The sequence below is a fragment of the Nematostella vectensis genome, chromosome 7, assembly GCF_932526225.1.
Source record: "Nematostella vectensis chromosome 7, jaNemVect1.1, whole genome shotgun sequence".
Classification (NCBI taxonomy): domain Eukaryota; kingdom Metazoa; phylum Cnidaria; class Anthozoa; order Actiniaria; family Edwardsiidae; genus Nematostella; species Nematostella vectensis.
Window position 1 is genome coordinate 14624990 of NC_064040.1, and position 17415 is coordinate 14642404.

Here is a 17415-nt window from a genome sequence, read left to right on the forward strand (position 1 = left end):
GTTTTCCCCTTGGGGCATACCTCAAATTCAGGATGGGATTTCGAGGCCAATGAGCAATCTTCTTATCTCACGATTGCTGTTACTCAATACAGTTCTTATCGCTAATTTGTCCCCCTTCTCCTTTGCAATTTAATATTTGTTTGTACCGTGGGCAATGATTAACACTGATTCAAACATCCCGTGATGAAGAGCAATAGTTTCGCGGCATGATGTAGTATTACGCCTTAATTAGACATTACCGACAACGTATGACTTACTGTAAACCCTCGAACAGGTACACAGCACTCATGATCTTAAACTCGTGTCACAAACTGAAATATCAACCGCCACACGTGAAAAAATCGAGACAAAACAAAAACAGAATTGATAATAAAAAAATGGCAGTTATTGTGGATATATTTTACTTTACATGGCCATGGTGATTCAAAATTAACGTTGTTATCTTTTGACACCTGAAATTAATCCAAGAATTAAAAAAATTAAGCACCTGTTATTTAGTCTGTTATTACGCTTTCAGTAGTGATAGGAGGAGACTGACTCCCGTTATAGATAACGACAGAAAAGAAATTTCCTTTCATAGTTTGCCAAGACGTCGAAACAACAATGAGCAATGTTACGAAGCTGAAAGAAAGTCAAATAATCTCAGCTATTGACTTCCCCCGATTTTTAATTGCTTTTATTACGTCAACTGTGATTGGCGAATGGGGTTATGATTGCTGTAGAATATATATAAAAGACTCAAGATATCGAACGCAACTCAAACGAAGGGGACAAGAAGTATTAGAGACATTGGAGGCATTTAAGTTTGGACATAAAAGGAGGAAAGAAGCCCTTTGGAAAGCTCTACATAAAATCAAGGTATCTCTAAAGTTATGTTACTACCTAAAAGGCTAGAGACTATAGAAAAAAATACACGGAGAGTATCTTCACATATTTTTTTCTCTTGTGGGCTGAGTGAAGCTAATCTCGTTTCAACTTTCTTCATAACAATTAGGAACAAACATGAGATCTTAGTTTATCAGGAAATCCACAAAAGTAATATGCGTAAATGCAAAAGAAATAAAACAAGACGGCAATCCGTTTTTGAAGTTGATGAACACATGCCGTTCAAGCACGCTAAAAAACTTCGAAATCTTTTAAAGAGCAAATAATGCAAAAAAGATTACGAAAATGGTCTTCGCATTTTAGGGTTAACTGCAAAACGTTACCATAAGCAAAGAGAGTAGCGAAAATCGAATCTAAAGCTTGAATAGGTGCTTCAATTGAATTAGGAAAAGGGCTCTAATATTTGGAAGGCGGAATACGTTAGCTGAGCAAATATCGTTATCACATCTGATCAAGGAGCACTCGTTGTCAACAAATAGTGGCAGTTTTGTACTTACATCTGAAGATATGTCCCTTTTTCTACCTGGAAGTTCGAGTTACTCACTGGAGGCCTAAAATAAGGATAAATATAACAACAGAAATTACTTCCAGTAAATTATGCTAGAGTTATTGAGGGTTTGGATTATGACGATCCAACTGTTCTCTAAATTTCGAATAGAATTGTAGCCTTTTTTACCTCATACAGAAGCAAGATCAGTTTTTATAACTTAAAAGCTAACTAATTTAAAATTAACAGAGACACACCGGTTATAATGTCTAGCGCAAATAAGTATTTTTCAGGATTTTTTTTAGTATGAGTTGAGGAGGTGAGTTTGTTTTCAGCTGTTGCACACTGGACCTCGGCTCGGTTACCATCCGTGTGAGCCCGTAGTAAGACCGCGAAACCCTACCTAGGCTAGAGCCGCCTACAAAACACACGACACGATACAAAAAGTCTCGCTTTGCTTTGGTTAGTTCTGATTAGTCTGGTATATATTGACCATTTTCTAACATTTTTTACGTTAAAATACAAAACGTATGCAGTGATTATTATAACGCTTCGTTTTGCTCCTTGTGCTCTGAGAATAACATAATGGACTAGTTTTCATTCACAGCGCAAACTTTCCATTAATAGACTCACAGCTCCCACGTAGATGCATAAAGCAATATTTCCGTTGATGGTTAAGGAGTGGTTCCGCATTGTATTGCCCTACATCGTTAGATTTAACGAGGTCTTGACAGGTTTAAGCCTATGTGATATTAGAGCCATGAGATGAAAATAAAGGCTGTGTCAGTTTATATGGGGTTTTATCATCATGTGATTATACCTTAGGAGGTTTGACATTAAAAATACCAATGAAACGACCATTATAAAATATAATGCTACATAGATAATGGATGTGTGTTTTTCAGAGGCACGTATGGATTGTATCAACCTGGTATTTTAATAAGGACATTTTTGGGGCTCCATTAGAAGCCCAGGCGTAGCAATAATTTAATAAAGGGTTGTAGGCAAAATAAAATCTTATGTGGAAATTACACTTTTTTATCATAGTTCGCGGTCCGAGAAAGGGAGGTGGTGCGTTTGCCTTCTCCCTCGCTCTGAGACAGAAAATAGGCCCAAAAACGTGCATGTAGCTACTTCAACATTCACAAAAGTTTTAGCTTTACTCAAATGCTTTATAATAAACACTTCAAATGCTAACAATGAATTAATATTGGAAAAGTTTCTCTCCTTTCCCTTTGCTTCTATTTATTTTTTCACGGCTTCAAGCATTAAAATTCAATCGTGAATAGCACAAAAATTCATGCAAGCTAAAGCAAATAAAGCCGTTTATTTACGACTTTATTTCTCTGCTTGCAGAGACCTCTTTTCGGTAGCCCAGTGAAATACAAAGAAAAGAGACCTCTGTTAGTAGGAAGAGTTTTTTAGCCACTAACAACCGAATGCCTCCAATAAGAAAAGCTTCAAAATGGTATTTATCGAAAATAAATAGTACCTTAGTACCATACCTTATGCAAAATAATCACAGCGCAAAGGAGATTTTACACTTTTCCAATATTTAAAATAAACTTTCTTGTTTAATAACAGTACCCAATAGACAACGCTATTCATTGTGAAATCTTTGATATGCGAAAACAGCTGGAATATATGTCCCTGAATCCGTCTAGTGGTACCCATGTTTTCGTTTCAGTTGTATTGCGAGCTCAATTCGCTACAATAACTGTGAAATACTATCCATCTTACGACAAAAACCGTTCATTTTTAGTTAAAGTTCGATTTAATACAGGGATTAAGACAAATGAAGAAAAAACGTTTAACACCATTGAGACCCTCAATTACTCATGCAAAAAACCATCATTCAAAACTAACAAACATGTATAAATGTTTAAAAATCTTGTGAATATTCAATACAAAAGGCAATACTGTTACATACGTCGGACCAACGGACATAAACAAGTTAGTTAGTTGTTATCCAAAATATCCGTATTGTCAAACACTTTTTTTAAGTACCATCGTCCAGCCCGAGATTTCACCAAATTCTAAGAACATGCTTCCTTACTGCCCAGCAAACGACAGCGTGCGAAAATAATTTGTCATTCGTGGAAAGGATGTCTTTTCGCCATGAAACTCAATCATTACTTGTGACAATAGAGGTGTTATCTTCCCAAATTGGCATCATACTTTAGCCACAGAAAAAAAAACACCTATGCACTTAACACGTTTTTACTGGCACTTCCATGTGGGAAGTGACCTCACAGCGTTAATGGCGTCACGCTGCGTCACCATTAACTGAGCAATCAGAGGCCAGGAAGGCAGAATAGCAAGGAACAGAACCTTTAACAATAAGCGCGCATATCATAGTTCAAAGGTAGACACGAAGTAGCAGGGCACGGACCTACAACTACAAACAAGGTAGGGACTAAATACTGTCTTTGACTTTAGAATACAGACCCATACAAAGTAGAACATTTCGTTTCAGACACTAATTAAGGCTAAGAGTTTAAGTACTGTGATTAACTTTATAAACGGCTCTAACGTAAACAGAAACGAATTTGATGAGATGGTACGTGATAAATTGGCGAGGTACGCTCACTCTGAGGCTCTCACTGATCACTGATGTAGTAAACAACGCACTTCAAAGCCCCAAAAAGTCGTATCCTTACTCATATTCTGATATAGATGAAAAAATTGTCAGCGAGGGGCTGGAACGATTTTAGAGGAGACGCAGAATTGAAAAAAAAATTATCAAAAAATCATCGTTAAAAAGGCCGAATGCGCGCAAGTGGGCGTTTCTTTACATTACATACAGAATATTTCTAAAGAATTTTTAAAGTTGTCCTAATGAATGATTTATACATTTTCAGCAAAACACTTCCCCTGCCGACGAAATTGTACAGATAAGTTATTCAAACAACTCTCGAAAATATTACACTAGTAATACAGGAAAGAACGCAACATCCAGCAAAAGTTTCAACAACGAACTACTTAAAAATATGAATTCCCAAATTGCTATTGAAATGTTTGTTTTAAATTCGAAATATTGGGCGCGACAATCTGAGATCACTCGGCAGCGAGACCACTTTACAAACAAAGCATTTTATACGACTTTTCCACATTAAGAAAAATACTTAGTGCAACAAACACAAAAAACAGAACAAGGAGTTTTGTATCGTTTAAATAATAATACTGAGTTTTAAGTCCGAAGGGTTGCACTGCATTTTAAAACTTTATTCCGCCTACTACGAATGCTGAATAAATGCTAAGGGTTTCTAGTGGGCAACTTCCTGTACAAACTACTTCAAAATGCCGCTGTAAAACCTCACAATTAAAGCGCTCTTCTCTCTATGAGCAAAAGAGCGCACTTTATCTACCTATTACGCCTTTGTTGGTGGGTAGATTATCTTTCTAGACATACCAATTAGGTAACGGCTAGATCTTTCATATCCTTACTTAAAAACGAGTCTTCTATTGCACAATTGTGCTCCTTTCAAACCAAGAGTGTTTTTTTTTTCATTTAATTCACCTTTCACGTTGACTACGGCGCGTGTAAGAACTATGGAAAGCACGATCTTCTGAGTTATCATGGCAACCGAAGTCAAAGAAGTAACATCATCATTGAGAACAATCTTTTATTTACCACAAGTTTACAAAGACTCTTAAAGATCAAATATATATATTGACATCAAAATAACTGAAGAGTTAACGAGGAAAGATTGCCAGAAAAATAAGTACATTGTGCGGGCAATCTCGTCCTTTTTGTCAGCGGCACCACTGGAAATGTGCACCAAACCGTCGTGCACACTGGCGAAATAACGACATAATACATGTTGCTTTGTCTATGTTAAGTTGTTATGTCGAGGTTGTACACACTTGAACATAAAGCCCGGCGCACACGGTATGCACTAGGCTCACTGCACCGCAAGACCAAAAACTCAATAGTGCGCAGACGCCGATCGAACAAAATTACGTTTCTCGAGCAATTGAGACAAAATTTTCTCCTGCTTGAAATATGACTTTTTGGCCTCGCGATGCAGTGAGCAAAGTGCCCGCGTAAGCTTTTTCTCGTCGTTTAAGAACATAAAACAGTGCGCACCTATGACGTTATGTCGCCAGTGTGCACCGCGCTAACTCAATGTTAATCTCGTTTCAGATGTTAGTCCGTTGTTTACTGTGCCTAGCTCTTCTCTGTCTACTAAAATCTGTGCTTGGGGGCGATGACTGCTATAGCCAGTGTAGCGGCAAGTTCACACAGTGCATACGGGGGTGTGACGGATGGTTCGAGTGCCAAGGATGTTCAGAGAGCACGGAGACCTGCAGGAACGGCTGCGACCTTATGCTGATAGGCAGAAACGCGGCAACAAAACCCTCAAGGCAACAACACAAGACAGAGGACGCAAGGAACAACTTTATACGAGGCTTAATAAGAAGAAGATATTATGGCACCCAATAAGAGGAAATAATCAATCAAATTGACAATATTTTGACTTTATTCACAAATGTAATATAGGTGCTTTTGCGCTTCCTGGGCGCGAAGAGCACAGAGGATATTAATCGCCTGTAAAAGCAAAATCGTGCTCTATTTTTTGCCCTAAAGAATAGCTTTATCAAAATAAAGTGATAATACAGTTTAAATGTATTTAATCTAAGCAAGTTGCTAAATAGGCCTTTGTAAGTGCTAACTCCACGAGACAGTCTGTACATTCTATTCTCACCCCCTTCATGCACCGGGAAGTGAGTTCAAATGAACTCAATTCGTAGACAATTTTACAGATTTCGTAATGAAAGCTGATCTAGACAGCACAATGATGCGCCCAACGTCTCTAACTCGAGCCGTAGAGTGTAAATCCGCCTACGACTCCGCTACGATGCTCGACTACGAAAGTCCTAGTGTGTAATTCAGGGCTAAAATATATTGTAGGCAGGTCGCATACGACTACATCCTGCTGTCTAATTAATCCTTTACAAAGTTAACTTTCTGTTTCCCCAAAGAGTATAGTGGGCGCGAAAAACAATGAGAATTTCTTTTTTTTTCATAATGCAATTTAAAAATTTTTCAATAGAGGTTTGGCTGTCGTGCTATATCCAATGTCCAATATTATCATTTTTTTAAGTATGTTCATTTTAAGGTTTTGAAGAGCCTGAAAGCATTTTGCAATCGGCATATTGAGAAATAAACTACACTCTTCGAACGTACACCACACAAGCCAAGTAAATTATACACAATATTTGTTGATTCAATCGGTATACGCAACTCGACACTTGCACTCAATTTTTCTGAACTGATACACTGCGAGATTTTGGATGACAAGTCTTTATCCAATCATAGTGCGGTATCACGTCCGAGATGTTAGCATCGTCCGAGATTTTGGCCTCGTCGCCCCGCCTCCCACGCACTATCACAGACAGCAGTCACATCAAAGACAGCTGGCAATTTGCAGTTGATACACGCGCGCGCCTTTTTTGAGCAGGAAACCTTGGTTATTGAGAGAATAGATGAAGTCTTCGAAACTTCGAACTTGCAATCGGAGATCCTGGGAATGAAGCACACAAATTAGGGTAGAGGATTTGGGTGCTAGGCGTGGTTGGTAAGGGGGGGGGGGGGGGGGCTATAGCTTCTAGCGTTGTTTAGGGTGGGGAGGAATAGCTTATGGCGTAATTAGGGGCCTTGGATAGTTTCTGGGCGTGCTTACGGGGAAAGGTAATAGCTTCATGGCGTTGTTTGGGCGTGGCATGGGATGGTTTCTGGGCGTAGTCAATAGAAGTTGACTACATAGACCATGTCAGAAAGAGTAAACTTCGAGTCATTCACCTTGGCGACTTGTCTCATCTGGTCGATGGTGAAGAGTGAGTTGTATTCTCTGTCGGCGATCCGCTCCAACTCTGCGATGAACCGCTTACTCTGTAAAGAAGGGCAGACGATAGTGAGGGTTGTCAAATACACCGACATATGTATGTATGGCATTGAAATAAACGAGGCCACTGGAGCGTATTACGAACGAACGGAACGGAAGAATGCCATGCATAAATTTGTCAAAGCATTAGACTAGTATGAGGAAGGGTGGGAAGGTTTTTTACCTGTGATTTGGAGCTCATTCCTGAGCGACTTCGTGACCTCTCGAGGTCCACGCTTCTTGGCAGGATGGGCGAGGTCAGAGAGTGCCAAGGGGGTGAGGCGTTCTTACCTGTGCTTTCGAGCTCATCCCTGAGCCATGTTGCGACCGCTGGAAGTCCAGGTTTCCCAGCCCATCACTGTAAGTATCCACCAGGCTACATTTCATGATCTCGACCACATCCTCTGCATCCGTGTGGGTCGCCTTCTCCCGCAGTTCCAAACGCGCTCGAGCCTGCACACAACATGTTCAGCATAACACAACCGAGCCTGCACACAACACGTCAGCATGACAAAACCTTGCCTGCGTTGACAGCCGAACTTTACCCCGGACTTTTCCGGGGTAAAGTCCGGCTGTCAACCCAGGCTAGACAAAACCAAGCCTGCACACAACATGTTCAGCATGACAAAACTGAGCCTGCACACAACATGGTCAGCATGACAAAACTGAGCCTGCACACAACACGGTCAGCATAACATAACTGAGCAAGCACACAAGACGGTCAGCTTAGCACACGTATCACAGTGCGAACCCTGTCGTGAAAGTTCACTTGCCTCAGTAAGCCTGATAAGTGACTCCAGCTGCCTGGTTGTTATAGGGGTAGAATCGCCGGCTTGGTAATCACGTCGAAGGGACAGGTAAAAATCCTAAGGAATACAACAAAACGATAATAGTCAGGGGGTTGTGGAATCTGTGGAATCACAAAATTACATGTTCTATTTTCTATCCAAATTACCGCATTTCAAGCACTTTTCACTAGAATGTTAAACTTTAAGCTCTAGTAAAAAGGCAAATGGTTCTAAAAAGCTGCAAGACCGCTGCAAAAAGGCTCCGAACTACCATTCAAAACAAAAAAACTTCAGATTTGTGCAACAAATTACGACTAGAGCATAGCAAACGTAGATATAAACAGCTTACCCTGGAGCAGCCCTTAGTAGAGCGAGCCCCGGGCAGCGCGAAGGGAACCACTGGTACCCAGGGTATTGGGAGCCGCGAGCCTCGGGCAGCGCGAAGGGAACCACTGGTACCCAGGGTATTGGGAGCCGCGAGCCTCGGGCAGCGCGAAGGAACCACTGGTACCCAGGGTATTGGGAGCCGCGAGCCTCGGGCAGCGCGAAGGGGACCACTGGTACCCAGGGTATTGGGAGCCGTTACTCACGCTAGCATAAACAGTCGCATCCATTGACTACATAAAAACTACCAGAAATGACCTAGCCTCCTATCGCGGAAAACCCGTTCCGTTAGATAATCGGGCGCCATCTTGTATCTTGAGACGCGCGGGTCCTGGGGGATCCGCGCGGCCAAAGCGCAAAAAGAGGACGCCTATAGAACAACGCGGTTCAAAAAACAGGATGGCGCCCGAACATTATCATCAGCAGGCTAGAAATGACCTCGAAATGTTAGTTTTATTCGCAACATTATGAGCTTCACCTGTAGAACCTTGGCGGCAGCTGTTGTGAGTTTGGGATGAACATACTTCCTGGCATAACCCACGTACTGCGAGAAAGACCAAATGAGAAAACGTGAATCAATAGTGATGGATGGTTGCTTTCTTTCTTCACTTTATTCAGTTGGACTCTGCCTTAATTTTCAATTATTTTTACTCAGATAACTAGGAATTAAAACCCGGATATCAAAGTCCACGGCTAACTCTTATTTTTGTTACCACTATCCTTTTTTTAGGCATCGTTAATCAAGTCAATTTTGAGTTCTTGTCACGGATCGAATTATTTCTTATTTCAGTTGTTTATAATTCCTGAGTAAATCCGGTGGCGCATAAGGATGCTTTGTTGATGATTTATATGAACTCTAATATTTGTTTCCCCTAGCCTTCTTTTAGGCCTCGTTAATTAAGTAAATCTTGAGTTCTTGTGACGGATCAATTTATTTTCTTATTTCAGTTGTTTATAATTCCTGAGTAAATCCGGTAGCGCATAAGAATGCTGTGTTAATGATTTATATGAGCAGCTGATTTGAATGACCAATCCACCGCTAATTTAACTTTTCTTGTCAGTCACAGGTGGTCTAAGCCGGGTTTGCGATCCTGTGCTTCCTTCAAGATGTGTGACGTCAGAAGAAGATCAGCTTACTGTTTTATGGGAGAGCTCGTCCCAGGCCTCACGGTTCATCTCCGAGCACAGGCAGCCCAGTAGAGACTAGGCTCTCTCTCAAAGTTCAAGGGGCTGTAGTAACACGTTTTTCAAAGCCACACCTACCTTGCGTAGAAGAGACGGTGGAATGGGATCCAAGTGCTTTCGGTATGGAATCTGATAAAAAGACGATTTGTTTAGTTTAAATCGGCAGTTACACGCATATTGTAGGGATACTCAATAATATTTGTAAGTGTGAAACAAAGCCTATCAAAATCTTTCTGTTTACTCCATCCAAGTTTGATAAATAAAAAGCTATCAATCTACGGTGAAATCGATTATTGTATACACCTATTTCAAATAAGGTTACACTCGGAGAATATGTGTATCGTAACCCGCAGTGCTTCATGGGTATCATGGGTAAACATGCAAAAAAAGTAAAAATACAGGTTTCAAAAGTTGTAAAATTCTCGTTTATGTTTTTATGATCGTTCACATGACTTTCAGATACAAGGATTCAGCCGTTTATACACTACCCATGAACCACCGCGGGTTACGACACATGAATCCTCAAGTGCAACCGTTTTCGAAATAGGTGTCTGCGGTGCATCTTATTGCTTTACTCAATGTAAGTTAAACGTTTGAGTAAACGTACAGCCTGTTCCGAAACATAAAAGAGCACTACTTGTCAATCCATTTCCATCCTCTCCTTGTGAGACATTCAACCTACACTATTGTATTGATCCGAAAGATGAAAGGTCATTTAATAAACCAGGATGGTTGGTATGGTTTTCCCATGATTTTTCGCATGATTTTTACTCGATCTTTCCGATTTTTTTACGACCTTTTCGAAATAACACTTCATCACAGTCAATCTGGAAATAACAATAGGCTTATGTCGAGGGCATCAAGCTATATAACCCGACGTGGTTTTCATTTTAATCCATTCTCGAAACAAGAAAACGCTATTTTAGGTATCAGTTCTGAAAAAGAATGCTATGCGGTAGCAACATCTCTGTCGATGTAAACAGAAATCCTTACACTTCTTATATTTTTGTCTTCTTCTTGTGCTTTGTCCCAAGAATGAGGTTTCTCGCCGCTGACAGAGTAAAAAATGGCATGAAATTTTCCTATTCTCAATAAACAAGCTCAAGATTCCGCATACAAGGAGTTCCTCTGACCAAAAGCTTAATCCCAATTTTTTAAGAAATTTAGAACATATGAAATTTAGATATTAGCGAGCAAAGTTGGCTTAATTTCTGATCAGCGCCCGACTTCTCCCTAAAAACGAGGATAATTCATACTTTGACCATTTGAAAATTGCACTTCAAGCCTCATCTCGAAGACGAATCCATTAGAAAAGTACACTTTTTGATATGTTGGTTTACATAACATAAGGAACCTCTATGCAAAAATTCAAGCTTACCGAAGTTAACCAGACCTTATTTTGGGAAAACTTGACATTTTTTTGCTCTGTTCTCGCCGCTAGGTGAAATGATAGTAAATAACTAATGGTAACCCACGGCCGCGAAAAGGATGTCGATCAACCACTCCTTTATCACTGTTTAAAATTGCAAATACAACGGTTTATTTGCAAGAAAATCAAAACAGCCACCAAAGACTGAAGTATTAACGATATTTGATTGAAGGTTTTGCAGTTACTTGGTTGAATTAGCAGATGGAAATGGATTCTATGAGTCACTCGGCATTGAGCGGGAGCATAAAATGGCGGCGTGATTAGCCTTTGTTAATAGTGGGGTTCGAAAAATGCAGGTGCAGCTAGATCGGCAAGTGAGATGAGCTTAAAAAAAGACCAATATTTGGGGACATTCGAAAGTTATAGTTGACTGTTCTTACCTTTAATCGTTCCGATAACGGCTTATCAGCTTCCCACTGTTGTCTTCCTTCATCCTCTCCATCATCATCATCATCATCACTGCTCTCCTGTGAAAATAGTGAGGGCGCCCATCAGGGACCAAGCGTATACCTTATTACACTTTATTTTCGCGATGTCAAAATCTTGCGATTTTGAGAAGGCGATATTTCGTGACACTTTATTTTTGCGATTTTGCTATTTTCGAAAAAACGATAACTTTATTTTCGCTCTAATCATCAAAATTGTAACAATTACATGCGTGGGCTTAATTTAGTTCCATCGAAGCAGCTATATAGAGCTAGCAGAGAAAATCCATTTGAATCGGCTTATCTGCAATCCGCTTAGCAATGGTAACGATCCAATATGATACACTGAAGATGAAGGTATGTTTTTGGATGATTATTTTGTAAAGTTCATGCAAAGGTAAACATTTTGCGATTTTGCTATTTTCGAAAAACCAGGTAAATCTATTTTCGCTCTAATAATCAAAATTGTAACAATTACATGCGTGGGCTTAAATTAGTTCCATCGAAGCGGCTATATAGAGCTAGCAGAGAAAATCGATTTGCATCGGCTTATCTGCAATCCACTTAGCAATGGTAACGATCCAATCTGATACACTGAAGATGAAGGTATGTTTTTGGATGATTATTTTGTAAGCTCATGCAAAGGTAAACATTTTGCGATTTTGCTATTTTCGAAAAACCAGGTAAATCTATTTTCGCTCTAATAATCAAAATTGTAACAATTACATGCGTGGGCTTAATTTAGTTCCATCGAAGCGGCCATATAGAGCTAGCAGAATAAATCGATTTGCATCGGCTTATATGCAATCCACTTAGCAATGGTAAGGATCCAATCTGATACACTGAAGATGAAGGTATGTTTTTGGATGATTATTTTGTAAAGTTCATGCAAAGGTAAACATTTTGCGATTTTGCTATTTTCGAAAAACCAGGTAAATTTATTTTCGCTCTAATCATCAAAATTGTAACAATTACATGCGTGGGCTTAATTTAGTTCCATCGAAGCGGCCATATAGAGCTAGCAGAATAAATCGATTTGCATCGGCTTATATGCAATCCGCTTAGCAATGGTAACGATCCAATCTGATACACTGAAGATGAAGGTATGTTTTTGGATGATTATTTTGTAAAGTTCATGCAAAGGTAAACATTTTGCGATTTTGCTATTTTCGAAAAACCAGGTAAATCTATTTTCGCTCTAATAATCAAAATTGTAACAATTACATGCGTGGGCTTAATTTAGTTCCATCGAAGCGGCCATATAGAGCTAGCAGAGAAAATCGATTTGCATCGGCTTATCTGCAATCCGCTTAGCAATGGTAACGATCCAATCTGATACACTGAAGATGAAGGTATGTTTTTGGATGATTATTTTGTAAGTTCATGCAAAGGTAAACATTTTGCGATTTTGCTATTTTCGAAAAACCAGGTAAATCTATTTTCGCTCTAATAATCAAAATTGTAACAATTACATGCGTGGGCTTAAATTAGTTCCATCGAAGCGGCCATATAGAGCTAGCAGAGAAAATCGATTTGCATCGGCTTATCTGCAATCCACTTAGCAATGGTAACGATCCAATCTGATACACTGAAGATGAAGGTATGTTTTTGGATGATTATTTTGTAAGCTCATGCAAAGGTAAACATTTTGCGATTTTGCTATTTTCGAAAAACCAGGTAAATCTATTTTCGCTCTAATAATCAAAATTGTAACAATTACATGCGTGGGCTTAAATTAGTTCCATCGAAGCGGCCATATAGAGCTAGCAGAGAAAATCGATTTGCATCGGCTTATCTGCAATCCACTTAGCAATGGTAACGATCCAATCTGATACACTGAAGATGAAGGTATGTTTTTGGATGATTATTTTGTAAGCTCATGCAAAGGTAAACATTTTGCGATTTTGCTATTTTCGAAAAACCAGGTAAATTTATTTTCGCTCTAATCATCAAAATTGTAACAATTACATGCGTGGGCTTAATTTAGTTCCATCGAAGCGGCCATATAGAGCTAGCAGAGAAAATCGATTTGCATCGGCTTATCTGCAATCCACTTAGCAATGGTAACGATCCAATCTGATACACTGAAGATGAAGGTATGTTTTTGGATGATTATTTTGTAAAGTTCATGCAAAGGTAAACATTTTGCGATTTTGCTATTTTCGAAAAACCAGGTAAATCTATTTTCGCTCTAATAATCAAAATTGTAACAATTACATGCGTGGGCTTAAATTAGTTCCATCGAAGCGGCCATATAGAGCTAGCAGAGAAAATCGATTTGCATCGGCTTATCTGCAATCCACTTAGCAATGGTAACGATCCAATCTGATACACTGAAGATGAAGGTATGTTTTTGGATGATTATTTTGTAAAGTTCATGCAAAGGTAAACATTTTGCGATTTTGCTATTTTCGAAAAACCAGGTAAATCTATTTTCGCTCTAATAATCAAAATTGTAACAATTACATGCGTGGGCTTAAATTAGTTCCATCGAAGCGGCCATATGGAGCTAGCAGAGAAAATCCATTTGCATCGGCTTATCTGCAATCCACTTAGCAATGGTAACGATCCAATCTGATACACTGAAGATGAAGGTATGTTTTTGGATGATTATTTTGTAAGCTCATGCAAAGGTAAACAACAAAAGAGGAGAGGCTGACAGAGTCTCTTCAACAGGTTAACACAACGTACCTCCACGGATCTCCTCACCGTCACACTCCCTAGAGCACTGCGAAAAGAAAAGCTGAATTGATGGCAAGTTAAGAAAAAGTAATGTGCCGAATTGATAGCAAGTTAAGAAGTAGTGATGTGCCGAATGGATAGCAAGATAAGAAGTAGTGATGTGCTGAATGGATAGCAAGATAAGAAGTAGTGATGTGCCGAATGGATAGTAAGATAAGAAGTAGTGATGTGCCAAATTGATAGCAAGTTAAGAAAAAGTATTGTGCCGAAGTGATAGCAAGATATGAAGTAGAGATGTGCCGAAATGATAGCAAGATAAGAAGTAGTGATGTGCCGAATTGATAGCAAGATAAGAAGTAGTGATGTGCCGAATGGATAGCAAGATAAGAAGTAGTGATGTGCCGAATGGATAGTAAGATAAGAAGTAGTGATGTGCCGAATGGATAGCAAGATAAGAAGTAGTGATGTGCCGAATGGATAGTAAGATAAGAAGTAGTGATGTGCCGAATTGATGGTAAGATAAGAAGTAGTGATGTGCCGAATGGATAGTAAGATAAGAAGTAGTGATGTGCCGAATGGATAGCAAGATAAGAAGAAGTGATGTGCCGAAATGATAGCAAGATAAGAAGTAGTGATGTGCCGAAATGATAGCAAGATAAGAAGTAGTGATGTGCCGAATTGATAGTAAGATAAGAAGTAGTGATGTGCCGAATTGATGGTAAGATAAGAAGTAGTGATGTGCCGAATGGATAGTAAGATAAGAAGTAGTGATGTGCCGAATGGATAGCAAGATAAGAAGTAGTGATGTGCCGAAATGATAGCAAGATAAGAAGTAGTGATGTGCCGAAATGATAGCAAGATAAGAAGTAGTGATGTGCCGAATTGATAGTAAGATAAGAAGTAGTGATGTGCCGAATGGATAGTAAGATAAAAAGTAGTGATGTGCCGAATTGATAGCAAGATAAGAAGTAGTGATGTGCCGAATGGATAGCAAGATAAGAAGTAGTGATGTGCCGAATGGATAGCAAGATAAGAAGTAGTAATGTGCCGAATTGATAGTAAGATAAGAAGTAGTGATGTGCCGAATGGATAGTAAGATAAAAAGTAGTGATGTGCCGAATTGATAGCAAGATAAGAAGTAGTGATGTGCCGAATGGATAGTAAGATAAGAAGTAGTGATGTGCCGAATTGACAGTAAGATAAGAAGTAGTGATGTGCCGAATTGATAGCAAGATAAGAAGTAGTGATGTGCCGAATGGATAGTAAGATAAGAAGTAGTGATGTGCCGAATGGATAGCAAGATAAGAAGTATTGATGTGCCGAATTGATAGTAAGATAAAAAGTAATGATGTGCCGAATTGATAGTAAGATAAGAAGTAGTGATGTGCCGAATTGATAGTAAGATAAAAAGTAGTGATGTGCTGAATGGATAGTAAGATAAGAAGTAGTGATGTGCCGAATTGATAGTAAGATAAAAAGTAGTGATGTGCTGAATGGATAGTAAGATAAGAAGTAGTGATGTGCCGAATTGATAGTGAGATAAGAAGTAGTGATGTGCCGAATTGATAATAAGATAAGAAGTAGTGATGTGCTGAATTGATAGTAAGATAAGAAGTAGTGATGTGCCGAATTGATGGCAAGATAAGAAGTAGTGATGTGCCGAATTGATAGTAAGATAAGAAGTAGTAATGTGCCGAATGGATAGCAAGATAAGAAGTAGTGATGTGCCGAATGGATAGTAAGATAAGAAGTAGTGATGTGCCGAAATGATAGCAAGATAAGAAGTAGTGATGTGCCGAAATGATAGCAAGATAAGAAGTAGTGATGTGCCGAATTGATAGTAAGATAAGAAGTAGTGATGTGCCGAATGGATAGTAAGATAAAAAGAAGTGATGTGCCGAATTGATAGCAAGATAAGAAGTAGTGATGTGCCGAATTGATAGCAAGATAAGAAGTAGTGATGTGCCGAATGGATAGTAAGATAAGAAGTAGTGATGTGCCGAATTGATAGTAAGATAAGAAGTAGTGATGTGCTGAATGGATAGCAAGATAAGAAGTAGTGATGTGCCGAATTGATAGCAAGATAAGAAGTAGTGATGTGCCGAATTGATAGTAAGATAAGAAGTAGCGATGTGCCGAATTGATAGCAAGATAAGAAGTGGTGATGTGCCGAATGGATAGTAAGATAAAAAGTAGTGATGTGCCGAATTGATAGTAAGATAAAAAGTAGTGATGTGCCGAATGGATAGTAAGATAAAAAGTAGTGATGTGCCGAATTGATAGCAAGATAAGAAGTAGTGATGTGCCGAATGGATAGTAAGATAAAAAGTAGTGATGTGCCGAATTGATAGCAAGATAAGAAGTAGTGATGTGCCGAATGGATAGCAAGATAAGAAGTAGTGATGTGCCGAATTGATAGCAAGATAAGAAGTAGTGATGTGCCGAATTGATAGTAAAATAAGAAGTAGTGATGTGCCAAATTGATAGTAAGATAAGAAGTAGTGATGTGCCGAATGGATAGTAAGATAAGAAGTAGTGATGTGCCGAATGGATAGCAAGATAAGAAGTAGTGATGTGCCGAATGGATAGTAAGATAAGAAGTAGTGATGTGCCGAATTGATAGTAAGATAAGAAGTAGTGATGTGCCGAATGGATAGCAAGATAAGAAGTAGTGATGTGCCGAATGGATAGTAAGATAAGAAGTAGTGATGTGCCGAATTGATAGCAAGACAAGAAGTAGTGATGTGCTGAATGGATAGCAAGATAAGAAGTAGTGATGTGCCGAATGGATAGCAAGATAAGAAGTAGTGATGTGCCGAATGGATAGTAAGATAAGAAGTAGTGATGTGCCGAATGGATAGTAAGATAAGAAGTAGTGATGTGCCAAATGGATAGTAAGATAAGAAGTGGTGATGTGCCGAATTGATAGTAAGATAAGAAGTGGTGATGTGCCGAATGGATAGTAAGATAAGAAGTAGTGATGTGCCGAATGGATAGTAAGATAAGAAGTAGTGATGTGCCGAATGGATAGTAAGATAAGAAGTGGTGATGTGCCGAATTGATAGTAAGATAAGAAGTAGTGATGTGCCGAATTGATAGCAAGATAAGAAGTAGTGATGTGCCGAATAGATAGTAAGATAAGAAGTGGTGATGTGCCGAATGGATAGTAAGATAAGAAGTAGTGATGTGCCGAATGGATAGTAAGATAAGAAGTAGTGATGTGCCGAATTGATAGCAAGATAAGAAGTGGTGATGTGCCGAA

General features: G+C 39.1%; 2 protein-coding genes and 1 long non-coding RNA gene across 3 annotated transcripts in view; 2 read left to right on the forward strand and 1 right to left on the reverse strand.

Moving 5' to 3' along the window:
• The first annotated feature begins 588 nt into the window (after positions 1-588).
• Positions 589-6005, forward strand: LOC116608848. Its single transcript, XM_032369905.2, has 2 exons — positions 589-858; positions 5520-6005. Exons 1-2 carry the CDS (start codon positions 604-606, stop codon positions 5817-5819), a joined length of 555 nt encoding a protein of 184 aa, XP_032225796.1. The 5' UTR covers positions 589-603; the 3' UTR covers positions 5820-6005.
• Positions 5839-17415, reverse strand: part of LOC116608847 (DNA helicase MCM8-like) — a 44073-nt gene continuing 32496 nt past the window's right edge. Inside the window, exons 27-34 of the mRNA XM_048730005.1 lie at positions 14163-14199; positions 11427-11513; positions 9696-9746; positions 8911-8976; positions 8034-8126; positions 7552-7713; positions 7179-7268; positions 5839-6900 (exon numbers count right to left, since the gene is read on the reverse strand). Of these exons, the coding sequence (XP_048585962.1) occupies positions 6784-6900; positions 7179-7268; positions 7552-7713; positions 8034-8126; positions 8911-8976; positions 9696-9746; positions 11427-11513; positions 14163-14199 (703 nt within the window). The 3' untranslated portion in view covers positions 5839-6783. The remainder of the gene's footprint in view (positions 6901-7178; positions 7269-7551; positions 7714-8033; positions 8127-8910; positions 8977-9695; positions 9747-11426; positions 11514-14162; positions 14200-17415) is intronic.
• LOC125568247 lies at positions 13967-14430 on the forward strand. Its single transcript, XR_007312195.1, has 2 exons — positions 13967-14065; positions 14148-14430. It is a non-coding gene; the product is annotated as an uncharacterized LOC125568247 (long non-coding RNA).

Excerpts from the sequence above, each read along its gene's own strand:
- LOC116608848 (XM_032369905.2), top strand. The coding sequence starts at position 604 with ATGAGCAATGTTACGAAGCTGAAAGAAAGTCAAATAATCTCAGCTATT. Across the intron at positions 859-5,519 it reads AAGCTCTACATAAAATCAAG|ATGTTAGTCCGTTGTTTACT; the intron begins GTATCTCTAAAG and ends ATCTCGTTTCAG.